At 33.8% G+C, this 14,224-nt stretch overlaps 1 protein-coding gene across 1 annotated transcript in view; it reads left to right on the top strand.

The window, feature by feature from the left end:
* The first annotated feature begins 9,874 nt into the window (after positions 1 to 9,874).
* The window catches only part of LOC112018247 (DEAD-box ATP-dependent RNA helicase 15), a 23,888-nt gene continuing 19,538 nt past the window's right edge, over positions 9,875 to 14,224 (top strand). Inside the window, exons 1-9 of the mRNA XM_065769139.1 lie at positions 9,875 to 10,013; positions 10,820 to 10,992; positions 11,105 to 11,336; positions 11,454 to 11,572; positions 12,111 to 12,167; positions 12,253 to 12,437; positions 13,753 to 13,897; positions 13,982 to 14,065; positions 14,149 to 14,220. Of these exons, the coding sequence (XP_065625211.1) occupies positions 9,890 to 10,013; positions 10,820 to 10,992; positions 11,105 to 11,336; positions 11,454 to 11,572; positions 12,111 to 12,167; positions 12,253 to 12,437; positions 13,753 to 13,897; positions 13,982 to 14,065; positions 14,149 to 14,220 (1,191 nt within the window). The 5' untranslated portion in view covers positions 9,875 to 9,889. The remainder of the gene's footprint in view (positions 10,014 to 10,819; positions 10,993 to 11,104; positions 11,337 to 11,453; positions 11,573 to 12,110; positions 12,168 to 12,252; positions 12,438 to 13,752; positions 13,898 to 13,981; positions 14,066 to 14,148; positions 14,221 to 14,224) is intronic.

Genomic DNA, 14,224 nt, shown 5'->3' with positions numbered 1-14,224 from the left:
GAAAATCCGTTTTTTTAAGGAATATCCTTTAAGAAAAAGGTTTCTCTCCATCTTAGAAAATTGTTTATCCAACTTAGAAATTTTTTTTTTTTTTTTTTTGTAAGGAATATCCTTTAAGGAAAATGTTTCTCTCCAAACTAGTCTAGAAAAAAATATTCAAACTCTGTCAATATCTTTTTAATTATATGTGAATTTTGAAAATCTAACTGTTAAATTTCATGGTCCTTGTGTTCTTAACATAAATGTCAAATTTCATTCAAATCAGATGTTACTGTGGGGGGGTAAAAGCCCAAATGCATATATTGGGCCTTAGGCCCCTTTTAAAGATATAAGTATGTTCGAGGAGGAGTAAAAGATTGGGAAAAGCTTGTAGGGAGAGTCACATAAGGAAAGGTGGGAGAAGTATAGTCCGAGTAGGCTGTACTCCTCGGATTTGAAGAATATCGGTCATGCATATACCTAGACAATTTGAATGAACTTCCAGGAATTCCAATAATAAGGATGAACTTCATGCACGCATAAAGATGATAAGAATGGAGAAATATCTAAAGGAAAAACTGATGCTACTGCATTTAATGCATCACAGCAACTTTTCTGGCTGCATTTATGTGGAGAAGACTCCTGAACAATACAATCTCAGCTGCCACCACTTATGAAAAACTAAAGAAGATACCTGATGTGACATACACTCAAGTGAATGCTTAGATGAAGAACAAGTGTATGATGAAGATGACTTAAAAGAAAATTATATAAACAGAAGAGATCTCTCATGAATGGGGGATCGAAAAAAGAAGGAAAAGAAGAAGAAGTAAGATTTACTGTAGCTCCAAGAGTGACCTTAGCCATTCAAACTATAATTTGTCTCCTCGGACCTAAATTTATTCAAGTTCCTAGTGTTTTCATACTTGTTCTCTTAATAAAACCTTGATTAACTGTTGTAGACTTCACAAACAGCCTAGTTCTTTTACCCACTCTCTACAAATTTATTATATTGGGCTTATTGGGCTCACATCTCATCTCTTTTGGGCCTGGGCTACAAATCTTGACCCTACACTTACTATTTGATTAATAAAATTATTTTTTATTCATAATTTTAGATTACAATGACTTAAAATTTAAACATTTGATTGATGACATAGTTACTGATCTTTAATCTTCTTGAAATTTCGCAAGTATAGAGGATATAATAAGGACATACAATCTAGTGGTTAGATTTTCAGAACTCACATCAAATAAAAAGATATTGGCCGAGTTTGAAACATACATGTTTCCATAATTATGCTTCCTAATTTAAACCCTAATAAAATAATAGAGAAAATGAATAATAATTTTTAAACTAAAATTGAAAAAATTATACCTATTAAACTTTTAAAATATAACCAATATTTTAAGACAATTTTTAAATAGTTGACAAATACCAAACAAACCACCATTGAAAGGGTGCTTACAAAACCCCCAACCACCAAGGCCGAACAGGTAGACAAATAAAAGTGGACAGAAGGGCTAATAATACCAGTCACAATCTTTGAATGCTGTTTATATTAATGTGTGATGTGTTTCAAGGTTCCGTGAAGAGGTTTTTTTGTACTTACTTACCTAATAGGTCCTATAAAATTAACGTACTTAACTAAAAACTAGAAAGGTCCTAAAATGATAATAATTGTGAAATGATAATGCCGGTACAGTTCACTTTCGATCAAAGGTGCTTTTCTTTGTTTGGCACGTCACATGCATGCCAATAAATAAGCATGTGAACCTTGTTCAACCACATTCTGTAGTGCGTCTGGTTCTCTGCCTCTGAGGGTTTTGGAGATGCTAGTAAAACAATATATTTTGTGTGGGGGAAATTTGAACAAGATGTGATACAATAGAATTCACTTACAATGTAAAAATTAGAACACTGTAAAAAATTGATTTGAGGGAATGGAGGATTAAAACATGTACATCGAAGTAGACAAAAATCTCAAAATGGGATGACGCTTATCCTAATGGAAAATGTTATATTTGCTACGCATTCTACTATATAAAGCTTACAAATTGATGTAACAAGAATATAATTGGTCTCACTTAAACATCATAATAAAATCAATGTTTGATTTTTTTTTTTTTAATTGGTGACATCTCAATGTGTAAAACTTATATTGTAAAATTTGTAATATCTTTAATACTATTCAATTTTAAGTTGAATTAATACATCTAGGTGGAAAAATCTAAAGACATATTAACACAAATCCCAAGGTGAATTAATGTGAATCCCTAGGTGGATTAGAATAGATATCAAGGTAGCTCTTAGAGTATTCACAACAGTAGAGTTAAATATTTAGCTATTTGACACTATAAAAAATTACTTTATCTATTTTACTTATTCACTTTACAAAACATCCTGCAGCAGTAGATCTATTTTAGATTTCAACACAATAAAATAATATAAACATCATAATAAAATAATATATCTGCTACAATAAAATAATATATCTAATACAATAAACAACAATCACAACCACTGCAACTGCTACTACTGCCACTACCAGCGCCACCACCGCCGCCGCCACTAACTCTTCCACCGCTGCCGCCACCACCGCCCGCACCACTACAATGATATTTTTTTTACCACTTCAATTTTTTTTTTTTTTTTTGGAGAAAATTTATCACTTCAATTAAATATCCCTTCTTTATTTTTTTTTCTTTATTATTTTTTACTCTCTCTTCCTCTCTGTGTCTTTCTCTTTCTCTAAACCAAGATGCCAACAAAGTGATCACAACCCAAACTCCCACTAGTGCTATCCACGGGTCGGTCCGAGTCAAGTTTATGCCCAACCCGGAACCGACCAACCGGAATTGGGTGAGAAAAAAATGCACCCACCGCTGACTCGCTGGAGTAATCGGGTCGGGCGGTTTAGACTATCAACCGGGTCGGTCAAAGTCTTAGATCTAAGAAGATTGCGGGAAAACGATGAAAAAAACACAGATCCGGTGAAGAAACCCAGATTCCAGAGATAGTTTTCTAGATTTCGGCGATATTTCCCTTAGATCTGGTGAGATTTTGCCAGATCTGGCGAAAATCTCACCAGATTTGATGAGATTTCACCAGATCCGGTCAAAATCTCACTGGATCTAAGGGAAATATCGTTGGAATCTAGGTTTCTTCTTCGGATTCTGGAAAATTATTGCCTTAATTTGGAAATTTTGGCCGAGATCTAGAAATTTAGGCCAGAATCTGGAAATCTTTCGGTCGGTTTGAGTTTTTCGGGTTTTAGGAGAGGAAAACCAAAACCGACTCACCGGAATCGATTTTTGATGGTGAAGACCTGCTGAAGCAGTCAGGTCAGCCAGATTCGGGTCGGATCCAGTTGGTTCTTCGGGTGGGTCGGGTTACCAGATCAATCTGGACTGCCCTAACCCCTACCACTATTACCAAACCCATCAAGAAAAAACCCAACAACCCAAAATTGCAAACCAATCGGCAACCCACCACCATAACTCGGTCAACAAAGCACCAGAGGCGTTAGCGCCATTGCTTCCGTTTCTGACGATGGCCTGGATGGTGGCAAAGTGGTCCTTGATGAACTGTGAATTCTCCAGGGCTGTCCAGAGCTTGAGGACATTATAACACCTCTAGAGCTCTTACTCTAAGCACAAGTTCATCGGGCACAACATCAATACGTCAACCAATTAGCAACCCACCACCACAACCTGATCAACAAACCACCAGATGCTCTTGCCTTCCTCGCTGGCGTGGGTTTGTGGGTTGTGCCATGGGTTTGGACTGGCATTGCTTCAATATTTCTCTCTACTCTATCTCTGTGGGTTTGTGTTTTGTGTTTTGTGGTGTTTTATGATGTGGGTTTGGTGGATTGGCTTTGCTTCGATGGCAGTGGTTTGATCCAGTGTTTTTCTGGTGGCTGGGTGTCAGATTCGATGGGTTTTATATGGATTTTATGAGCACCACCGCCAACGAGCTGGCCGGCAAAGCAGAGAGGAGATGAGGGATTTTATACCTTCACTGCTGTAGAGCCATTTTTGTATTTTGGTGAAGCTAAAATAGCTATATAGCTATTTAGCTTTACTTCTGTGAGTGCTCTTATGTTAGTAAATGATCTACAAATTATCTACCAAAAAGCTATTTGTCAACATTCATTGTTGAACCATGCGTACGTACGTATATGGACTTTAATCCATTGGCTGACCAAAATGGTTTGTCTCTTCAGTTTTAGTGTTTGTTTGCAAGAAAACCTAACCAATATTAAGAGAGACAACGGTAAATATCCCATTTTATATTGACCAATGAATAAGGTAATCGGTCGATGAGAAATTAATATCTTATCTAAGGATGAAAATATCACTCTTGATTCGCCATGTAGGCATGAAGCACGCATGACACATACAAATACTTTGTGCACGTGTACTAGAGGTATTTGCAATGCAGAGCGATACGTTTTAGGCCATTTTTAGTAACAAACTTTGCGATGCGGTTTAGTCAAATCATAACTACGCTGCATTTTATTTTTATGGTCACATGGGAAGTGCGGTATTTAAGATGGGATTTGAACAATTTAAAGCCATTATATTTTCCAATTTTGGGCTGTTTTAGCCCAATCTAAAACTGATTCTTTTCCTTTATTTTGGGTTAAGTTTTAAACTATTGAGCTATTTTTTATTTATTTTGGGCAGTCTTTCCTAATCAACACTTGCTAGGACTATTAAATTATATATATATATATATATACAGGGGCGGAGCTACGTTTTACAATGGGGGGGGCATGGCCCCCCAAAAATGCTCAAAAATTTATTATAGCTGCTAAAAAATAGGTTATGCAGAATTGTTGTAAGAGCTGGCCCCTCCAAATGAAACTAACTGGCCCCCCTATGTGTCCTTAACTATTTGTTTCATTCATATTTACTTAATTACTTTGGCTTTTTTTCAGTCTTTCCTCCATCTCTCCTCCCCCCAACACATCAACAAGCCCATAACTTTTATAAGTTTTAGAGTTTTACTCACTTTTACTATTAGCTTCTCTTTTTAATATGTATTTTCCAATGTTCTACTTTCTAGTCCCTTCCAAAAGAACTCATCACTCAATGTAAATGTTCTCATAGTCTTACACTAACTCTCTTCAATCTCTTTACAAAAATTCATTAGAGCATTGATGAGTGGGTCATATATACATAAATAGACACATATTTTTTGTGAATCAATATGATTATTTAGTCTTGATCGGCCCCCCCAAAGATAAATTTCTAGCTCTGCCCTTGTATATATATATATATATATATTGAAAACTAAGGTTATTAAAATATTAATAATATTTTAATATTTAAAAATAGATATATTAATATATAGAAAGGGTGTGGTGCGGTGCAATTTTCTCTTATAAAACCCCAAACTACACTACACTATGCGGTATGGTACATTGTTACTTGGTGGTGTGGTGCAGTTATGCCATTTTGCGAACAGTTTTGGTGTGCTTTTTGTGGTCTACGCGGTTTGGTGAACAACCTTATGTGTACATATACAGCAGTAGAAACTTTGAAACCATATTTTCTTTGAGAAAAGTTGCCAACAAAATCATGGGCAACGGTGGTTTTTAGGGTCATTTCGGGGTCTAGTTAGTAGTTACTACACCAACATCCCAAAAAAACCAATATAAACCAACTTCCAATAATAAGATAGGTCATATTTTATGGTAGGGAAAAAAAACTTTTATTATTGAAAAAACATTGTCAAAATCAATTTTAACAAATTTATTTTTTGTAAAAGCCCTCTAAGAATAATGGTTCTTAACTTGTGTTTGTTCCTTTGAGTTACGTTAAAAACACTCTCAAGAGTGATTATATATGTAGGGTTTTCCAAGAAAGAATGCTAATTCTAAGAAAAGTGAGACTTCTCATAATTTTTCATCTTTCTAAAATATGGAAGATGCAATTTAATCTAGAAAATGCATGCATATGATATGGACCCACTTAGTAATTAAGTTCATTAAATAAATATGTCCTTAAAACACGATTGGAAACTGTATCCATTCGATTAAAAGGTATTGAGTACCTAACATCTTCTCATTCTCATACCTAAAAACTCAAGTTTAGGTAAGTGATTTTTTTGACCTAAAGTAAGGGCCACCTTCTCTATTTATCCTATCCTAGAGTTAAGAGTATATTTCTAAGTCCATATTTATGACTGGCTACACCAAACTGTTTCTAAAAAGGCCACTAACATTCAAGGGTCACATTTTAGGGCACTCATAATCAATATACTTAAATATGGTAGTTTAGGCTACTCTAAGGCCAACCACCTAGCTATATGCAATTGCTAAAAATTACTAGTGTCCTATATGCAATTTGCTAAAAATTACTAGTATCAATAGGATATCATTAAGAAATTGAGAATGTGACAAGCCATTCCAACCTCTTATTCAAATTGCTATATATCTATTTTGAAATTTCATATAAACATGAATGTCAGTTGACTAAACTGAATTTTTCTCTCTTTTTTTTTCGGTACTCAACTAATAAAGGAATTTTAGAATTCGCCTTAACTGCGAGGAAGGGATGCATGAGGGAGTTTAGAGTTATCTCATGTTACGTACCCATTATTTTTAATGGGCCTCCACTCGAACCAAATAATAATAATAATAATAATAATTGAACATGGTATAGAAAAAGACAATAGCAACTTTATTTACACCAATCAAAAAGATAAAAGATAATTGTATGAATAAATGAGTGGAAATAATTAAATTATTTTCAATTCATTCAAGCAATTGGTTCGTATCTTTTATTATCCTAGCTTCTAATGACATGTAATATAATTAAGAACATGTAATAATAAATTAAGATGGTTTCTCAAATATTATATCACATAGTATTGTTATATGAGACATAATATAAAGTATTACAAAATGTTTGAAGATGCATTATCCATTGCACAAGTCTCATATTTATGAAGATTCATCGGAGAGCATCAAAGGTTGAAATCCACTATGAAGACTCGCTTGCCAAACTTTCTGCATGTTGGACATTGTGTAACCACATTCATGCTCATTCCATCCTTCTAATGCATGCACTATCCCAGCTATACGCCATGCACTCATCACCCTTCTTGGCAACCAGTTCTGCACCCATATATTTCAAAGCTTCCATAAGCAAAGTGATTGGAAAAATCAAATTTAAAATAATAGTGTCATTCAGCATTAAATTTCAAAAGAAAGGGAGTGACTGATTCTTAGCACAAAATTCCCATTAATAGTAATATTAAATTGAGTAGGGCCCAACATGTGTAAATTTAAATAGAAGATAAGGTGGACACAGAAAATTGAACTCAAGATCTCTTACTCTAATATATTAAATTATTGATTCTCCCACAAATTTAAGCTATTAGGAGATAATAAATTTATTCATTTATTTAATCTAACATTACGAACCTCACAAGAGTAGATATTCTCAAGAGAAGGGGGAATCAACATTGCTGGTGTGAAATGGTACATGCAATCCTTACGATATTTTTTTGGTGGCGATTGTGAATAGGGAATAAATAATGTTTCCTTCCGCACCTTCAACTGTTCTTCTTCAGTCAATCCATCTCCTACTAACCATATCTGTAAAACTTTGTAGTGTTATTTATGTTGTTCATGGTTGAAAAATCCATTTCTAGCTAGATATATATTAGAATGTTTTAGCGTGTGGCATGTTCATCTAATGTACAAATTAGTGAAAGAGTAGTTTAAATATTTAAGAATAATTGAGCATAGGCTTAAATATTTGATGGTTCACCTTTTGAGCATAGGTTTTTGAAAGGATCAAACTACTGACAGACTTCTTGTCCAAGGCTTTGTTAAGCTTCATGTACTCGACCTCATGTAATGTGGCCACCTAAAATGAGGTCATGTTAGAAGGTAAAAGAAGTAGTTTACCTTGTTTTTGGCCCATTTCATCCCAAAATAATTGTAAGCTATTCCGTCTTTGAGCTTTTCTTAAAAAATCAAAGTTCATAAATGGTTGTACAAATAAACCGACTAAGGCACCACACCACTGCATGAAGCATGATGTACGTAGTTCATTAATAAAATCCAACCTCGTTGAAATATACAACATAATGTAGTTCTCCTGTCACACTCAACACGAGAGAGAGAGAGAGTTACACGACTCAATATTCTTTGTTAATTTTGATAAATCCTTACATTATTATCTTCATATATATTCTCTTTACTTACAAAATTTTAATATAATTAAAAATCAATAATTAGGTCATCAATCAAATTTTAAAATGCAAGTTTTTGTATTTTAAAATTATGCATGAAAAATCGGTTTATAGATCAAATAGTAAATAATGTCCGATTAATATGAAAATTGGTATGCGTATTAAAAATATAGAGAATATGTAATCCAACCATTGGATTTTCAAATTACTTATACAATAAAAAATTATTAGATACAAGCTTTTTATTATAATTTCAAAAAAACTTTATCAGCAAGGTAGATTTTTTGTTTTTCGGTCAAAATAAAAAAAGCTCGAATACCATGAATTAATCTAAACCTTTTTTTGGTGGTGGGAAAAAAAGAATAAATATTTGTTCTGCACTTTAATTGTGATATAAAATTAATTTTTCAATTATGGGTTTCGGTCTTATTATTACATGTATTTTTTTTTTAATTTGAAAAAAATTATTACATGAATCTTTTTTTTTTTTTTTAATAAAATTACATGAATCTAATTAGATGTTAAACATATATACCTGAATGCCTCGCTTGCATAAATAAAATGCAATGGCAGAAAAGGAGCACTTGTGTCGTTCCTTTGGGAATGCTATTTAGCACTACGGCAGCTGCAAGGCTACATCCATCCACTATCTTTATTTTCAGCTGAGGATGCCTCTGGACATATAGCCCACCATAACTATTGAGTTCGTCACCCTGCAAAAATTTTAAGAAAAAAATGTAAAAACTCCTACTAATATTATTACATTATATTTACAAATTAGCGTGGTAGTGATAATATGATAGATACCATATCAATAACATATTAAATATTATAAAAACAAATAGCATAATAAATAAATATCTAATTAATCTTTTTTTTTTTTTTTTTATATCTTGTGTTTAAAAGTTGACAAATCAATTTGTATGATTAATATATTAAAATTACAGAATCCCTAGCATCACTTAAGTCTTAAACTTTATGGAGAGAGAGAGAACTGACACACGGGTGTGACCAGGTTGGTTTTGAAGGGGTTTTTCCAAAAGGAAAATACTCTCTTACACTCATTTACATCCACTATTTTACATCAATATCCATAATTTATGCAAAAATATTCACATTTTAATGCATGAAAGTGGATGTATCAGTAAAAAAAAAAAAAAAAAAAAAAACGAGTGCAAGAGACTGGCCCGTTTGATACATGTAGGGACTCAGTTTGGATTAAAAAAGTTGCTGTGTCTAATATTGTCTCTTGCTTTCATTTTATTAAAAAAAGGAAAACACAAAATCTTCCTGTGGTTACCACATAAATCATTAACCCATTGAGGAAAAAACCCCGCTGTGCTAATTTTTTATGTGAAAATCAACTCTAGATGTGGACATGTGTGATCAAATGACCAATTCATGGTTGATTTTCATGGATGTTTAATGGTTTACCATAAAACAATACCACAGGTTGAACTCAAAAGTTCAGGGGGGGTTTTGTGTTTTACGGAGAAATCACAGAGGGATTTTGTGTATTTTTCCACCCAAAAAAATGTTATGAGTACAATTTTGAACCATATCTCACATTTGGGGGGGATTATTATTGCATTTTCTACTTGATGTATGGATGTTTCTTTTCCTCTGTTAGTTGGTAGTCACGTATACTAACCATGACAAGTTCCCATAGCAATATTGGTCTATGGTTGGTTATAAATGTGCTTCTTCCTTCTTTGCAGGGGCTATGTTGGAATTCACAGTTCAGGATTCAGAGACTTTCTTTTGAAGCCAGAGCTTCTTCGAGCTATTGTGGACTCGGGATTTGAGCATCCTTCTGAAGGCAAACAATCTAAGCATTTTCTCAATTATTTTTGTTGGTGAAGCTATATCGTCTAATAATCTTATAAGTTATAACCTGTGCTAGTTTAAGGAAAATTCAGAATAAAAAGTTAAAGAGGGATTAGTGGTTGGCTGACGACAAATCTAATTATTCAGAGCTTGTTATCAAATATTCTGTGACCTGTGACCCTGTATTTCTGCATGAATTATGCTTTGGCAGAAATTATGAGATTTGTTTTTTCAAATATTTTGTGGTCAGCATGAATTATGCTTTAGCAGCATTCCTATAGGGATTCTAGTTTTTTTGTTGTACTCATGTATGCCATTCATATATCAATTTTCTGTAGATGAATTATGGATTTCCTTTTTCTTTTCCTTAAACATATTTTTTAGTGTGTAAGAGAGAAATATGTTGACTTGGTCTCTTTTATTGTAATTTCTATTCCAGTGAATACTGTTGGTCTGAATGAAATATTTCCCGTTCTGTTTTGGCCAGCGTATTGGTATTTTTAATTTGGTGTTTATTTGAGTTCAGTTCTGTGTATTTTATATAAACAGTTCTTTCACCTGTTTTGTATCTTAGCCTATGTGACCTTTTCCTGTATTGCATGTTTACTTGTTACTATTTTTTGGGTTTATGCTCCCTAATTTATTTTAATTTTTGTTTTCAGGTAATATACTATTGTCATAAACTTGATTTCGGGGAACTTATGTGGTTTGGTTACCCTTTCCATTAAAAGGATCAGAGAAGTTATATTTTACTTACCGATGGTTCCTTCGATCCAATTTTCTTTGGTTCTTCATCAGTGCAACATGAATGTATCCCTCAAGCTATTCTGGGTATGGATGTCATTTGTCAAGCTAAGTCTGGAATGGGAAAAACTGCTGTTTTTGTTCTTTCAACATTGCAGCAGATTGAACCTGTTGCCGGCCAAGTTTCTGCAATTGTTCTGTGTCATACAAGGGAGTTAGCATACCAGGTATATTTAATATCTTCCATGTTCAAAAGGCTTATAAAACATGTTTGCTTTCCATTGTTAAGATTATTAGTTTGTCTAGTCCCTTATTTTTTTTTCATTTAAAACTCTGTAGATTTGTCATGAGTTTGAGAGATTCAGCACATACTTGCCTGATCTAAAGGTTGCCGTCTTCTACGGTGGTGTCAACATCAAAGTTCACAAGGATTTGCTGAAAAATGAATGCCCTCATATTGTTGTTGGAACGCCTGGAAGAATATTGGCACTAGCAAGAGAGAAGGACCTTTCTTTGAAGAACGTGAGGCATTTTATACTGGATGAATGTGACAAGATGCTTGAATCACTTGGTATAAGACATAACCACCCTCTAACCTTGATTTGATTAAATTTATTGTTTCAATGTCAAGTTTGTCTGGTATTAATGGGATTAACTTTAATCATTGTATGATTTATACTTTATGCAGACATGAGGAGAGATGTGCAGGAGATCTTCAAGATGACTCCTCATGATAAACAAGTAATGATGTTTTCTGCAACACTCAGCAAAGAAATCCGCCCGGTTTGCAAGAGATTTATGCAAGAAGTAATGTTCCATGGCCAGTACTACTTGAATTTAGAAGTCTATTTTTCATTATGCCCACTTTCTCCGAGAGTCAAGTTATAGAAATTAGAAGTTTGGTGGTTCCGTCACTGTTAGCTTGTTATTGGTGTTGTGTTATATCCAGTCATTTTTTGGGGAGGTTTGAGTAACAAGGTGGCAAATGTTTAGGTGATCCCAAAATCGTATGGGATTAGTCTCTTTTTGTTTTGCACTTATTTTTCGTACGCTTATAATCTTTTTACTTTATGAGTATGGATGTTGGGTGTGTGCTTTGACTTTCAAGTGAGGGGGACAGGGTAGGGTGGTTATCTTCGTGGATTTTGCTGTCAGTTTCACAGTAGATTTCTGTGAATGCCAATGGTTCTTGATTGGCATGACTGGGAAAGTACCTGCGAGGAGACAAAGCAGATGGAGCAGGATCTTGATTCACAGGATGTGCATCCATCATTAATTTCGTTCTGGATTCCATAGCTTGAGGAAAGGCCCTAATATGATTTACTGTGACATTTGTTCCTTACAGCCAATGGAAATTTATGTTGACGACGAGGCCAAGTTGACCCTGCATGGTCTTGTTCAGGTATTTATATATTTTAAAGTTGTTTTTAAGTTTCACCTTTCTGGTCTTTGCTAATATTTCTTACCTTTGACAATTATAATGGCAGCACTACATCAAATTGAGCGAGTCAGAGAAAAACCGCAAGTTGAACGACCTCCTTGATGCACTGGACTTCAATCAAGTTGTTATCTTTGTCAAAAGTGTTAATAGAGCTGCTGAACTGAACAAGCTACTGAAGGAGTGCAATTTTCCCTCCATATGCATCCATTCTGGGATGTCCCAGGAGGAAAGGTTTGTATTAGAAGCTACTTATCTATAATAATGCTCCTTGATTTTTATTGTTTATTTTATGCTGCTGTTCTGCTTTGTATTTCATAGTTTATACTTTATAAGGCTAATTTTACCATTCTCTGTCTAATGTAATTTCCTTTATGTATACTCTTTTGGATATGCTTGATCTTTGTACTTTTAAGAGCAAGATTTTCTTGTTTCCATGCATACTCCCTGTGTACTTGGACTATTTTGGTTAATATTTTCTCCAAGAATTGCACGCAGTCATTGTTATTGTGTGTGGTTTAGAAATTGTGCTTGATTTTGTAGTATTTATGATGCACCCTGGATATGTTATTGCTTAAGACACTCCTTTATGGATTAATTTTGTATCATATTTATTGTAGACTTGTAAGTAAACTATAATGGATTGTTAATACTCTCATGTTTTAAAATTTTTAGGGGTATTTCACTTCAGAACAATGTTATATTATTTTGGGTGAAATTCAATTTTGATATTCCGACTTCTATTGATATTTTTAATTTTGTTCTTGTCCTAAAATTCAGTAATCAGATTTTTAACTTTGTTTTTAACGTTGTCCCTTTGTCCAAACCTGTTTGATTTAACATATTGATGCACATTGCACAGCTTATTAGGAGAATAAACTACTACAAGGGGCCTTAATTGTGGGGTCCAGCTAGCTCAATTGGTTAAGTCTCTTGTCCTCAAATAAGAGATTTGGGGTTCAAAGAAAAAAAAAAAATTAAAACTATTTTTTATTAATGTTTCTATGTGGCAGAATGGCAACTGGATCTTGTAAGGTTCTCTTGGAGCACCAATCATAGAGGGTAACATTGAATCATTGCTAAATGTCTGGTTGTAACATTGTTGCAATTGGAAGGAAAAGAATAAAATTGAAATGTTCATAGCAGTTTGAGGAGCAAAACTACACAAAACCACCTTTTTTTTCCCCCCAAGTACAAATGATTTTTTCTTATGCTATAGTATAGATTTATGATGTTTTTATTTATTTATATATATATTTTATATTATCAGGTTGACACATTTATTTTGCGTTTCTTCAATTTTCCTATGTTTATTATCATCTTTTAGGTTCAAATGTGTTTGGCTTTTCTGGTTTTTCTGTTGTTTCTTCAGTTTAGAGGTCTTGGTTATTGAGCTGAAATCCTAGTTTTTGAGAACTCTAAATTCTAATGCTTTAGGAGTTGTGTGTATATCATGTGTACTTAATGGTTCTTCCCTTTTTCAATAAGTTTTTGTTACTTATAAAAAAAGTGTTGGTCTAACATGTGGAGTAACATGATTTTCTGAAAGGTTGACGCGCTACAAAGGTTTTAAGGAAGGGCAGTCAAGGATTCTTGTAGCCACCGATTTGGTTGGTAGGGGGATAGACATTGAACGTGTTAACATTGTCATCAATTATGACATGCCAGATTCAGCAGACACTTATCTGCACAGGGTAGGTACAAAGTAATTATGATCATTTATCTGATATTGTTTCTTTTACATTGTCATTCCTGAGATTTCTGGCTTCTTCTAACAGGTTGGTAGAGCTGGTAGGTTCGGCACCAAAGGGCTTGCAATTACGTTTGTTTCATCTGCTTCTGATTCGGAGGTTCTCAATAATGTATGGCATCCAGTATTTTACATTTTATTGTTTTGTTGCTCAAATGTTGGTGGATCTAATTTTCTTTGGTTGGATGGTTGCAGGTTCAGATGAGGTTTGAGGTGGATATAAAAGAACTTCCTGAACAGATTGATACCTCTACATACAGTAAGTCTCTCA

The sequence above is a fragment of the Quercus suber genome, unplaced genomic scaffold (assembly GCF_002906115.3).
Source record: "Quercus suber isolate HL8 unplaced genomic scaffold, Cork oak 2.0 scaffold_1063, whole genome shotgun sequence".
NCBI lineage: Eukaryota > Viridiplantae > Streptophyta > Magnoliopsida > Fagales > Fagaceae > Quercus > Quercus suber.
This window is presented reverse-complemented; position numbering and strand designations above follow the sequence as displayed.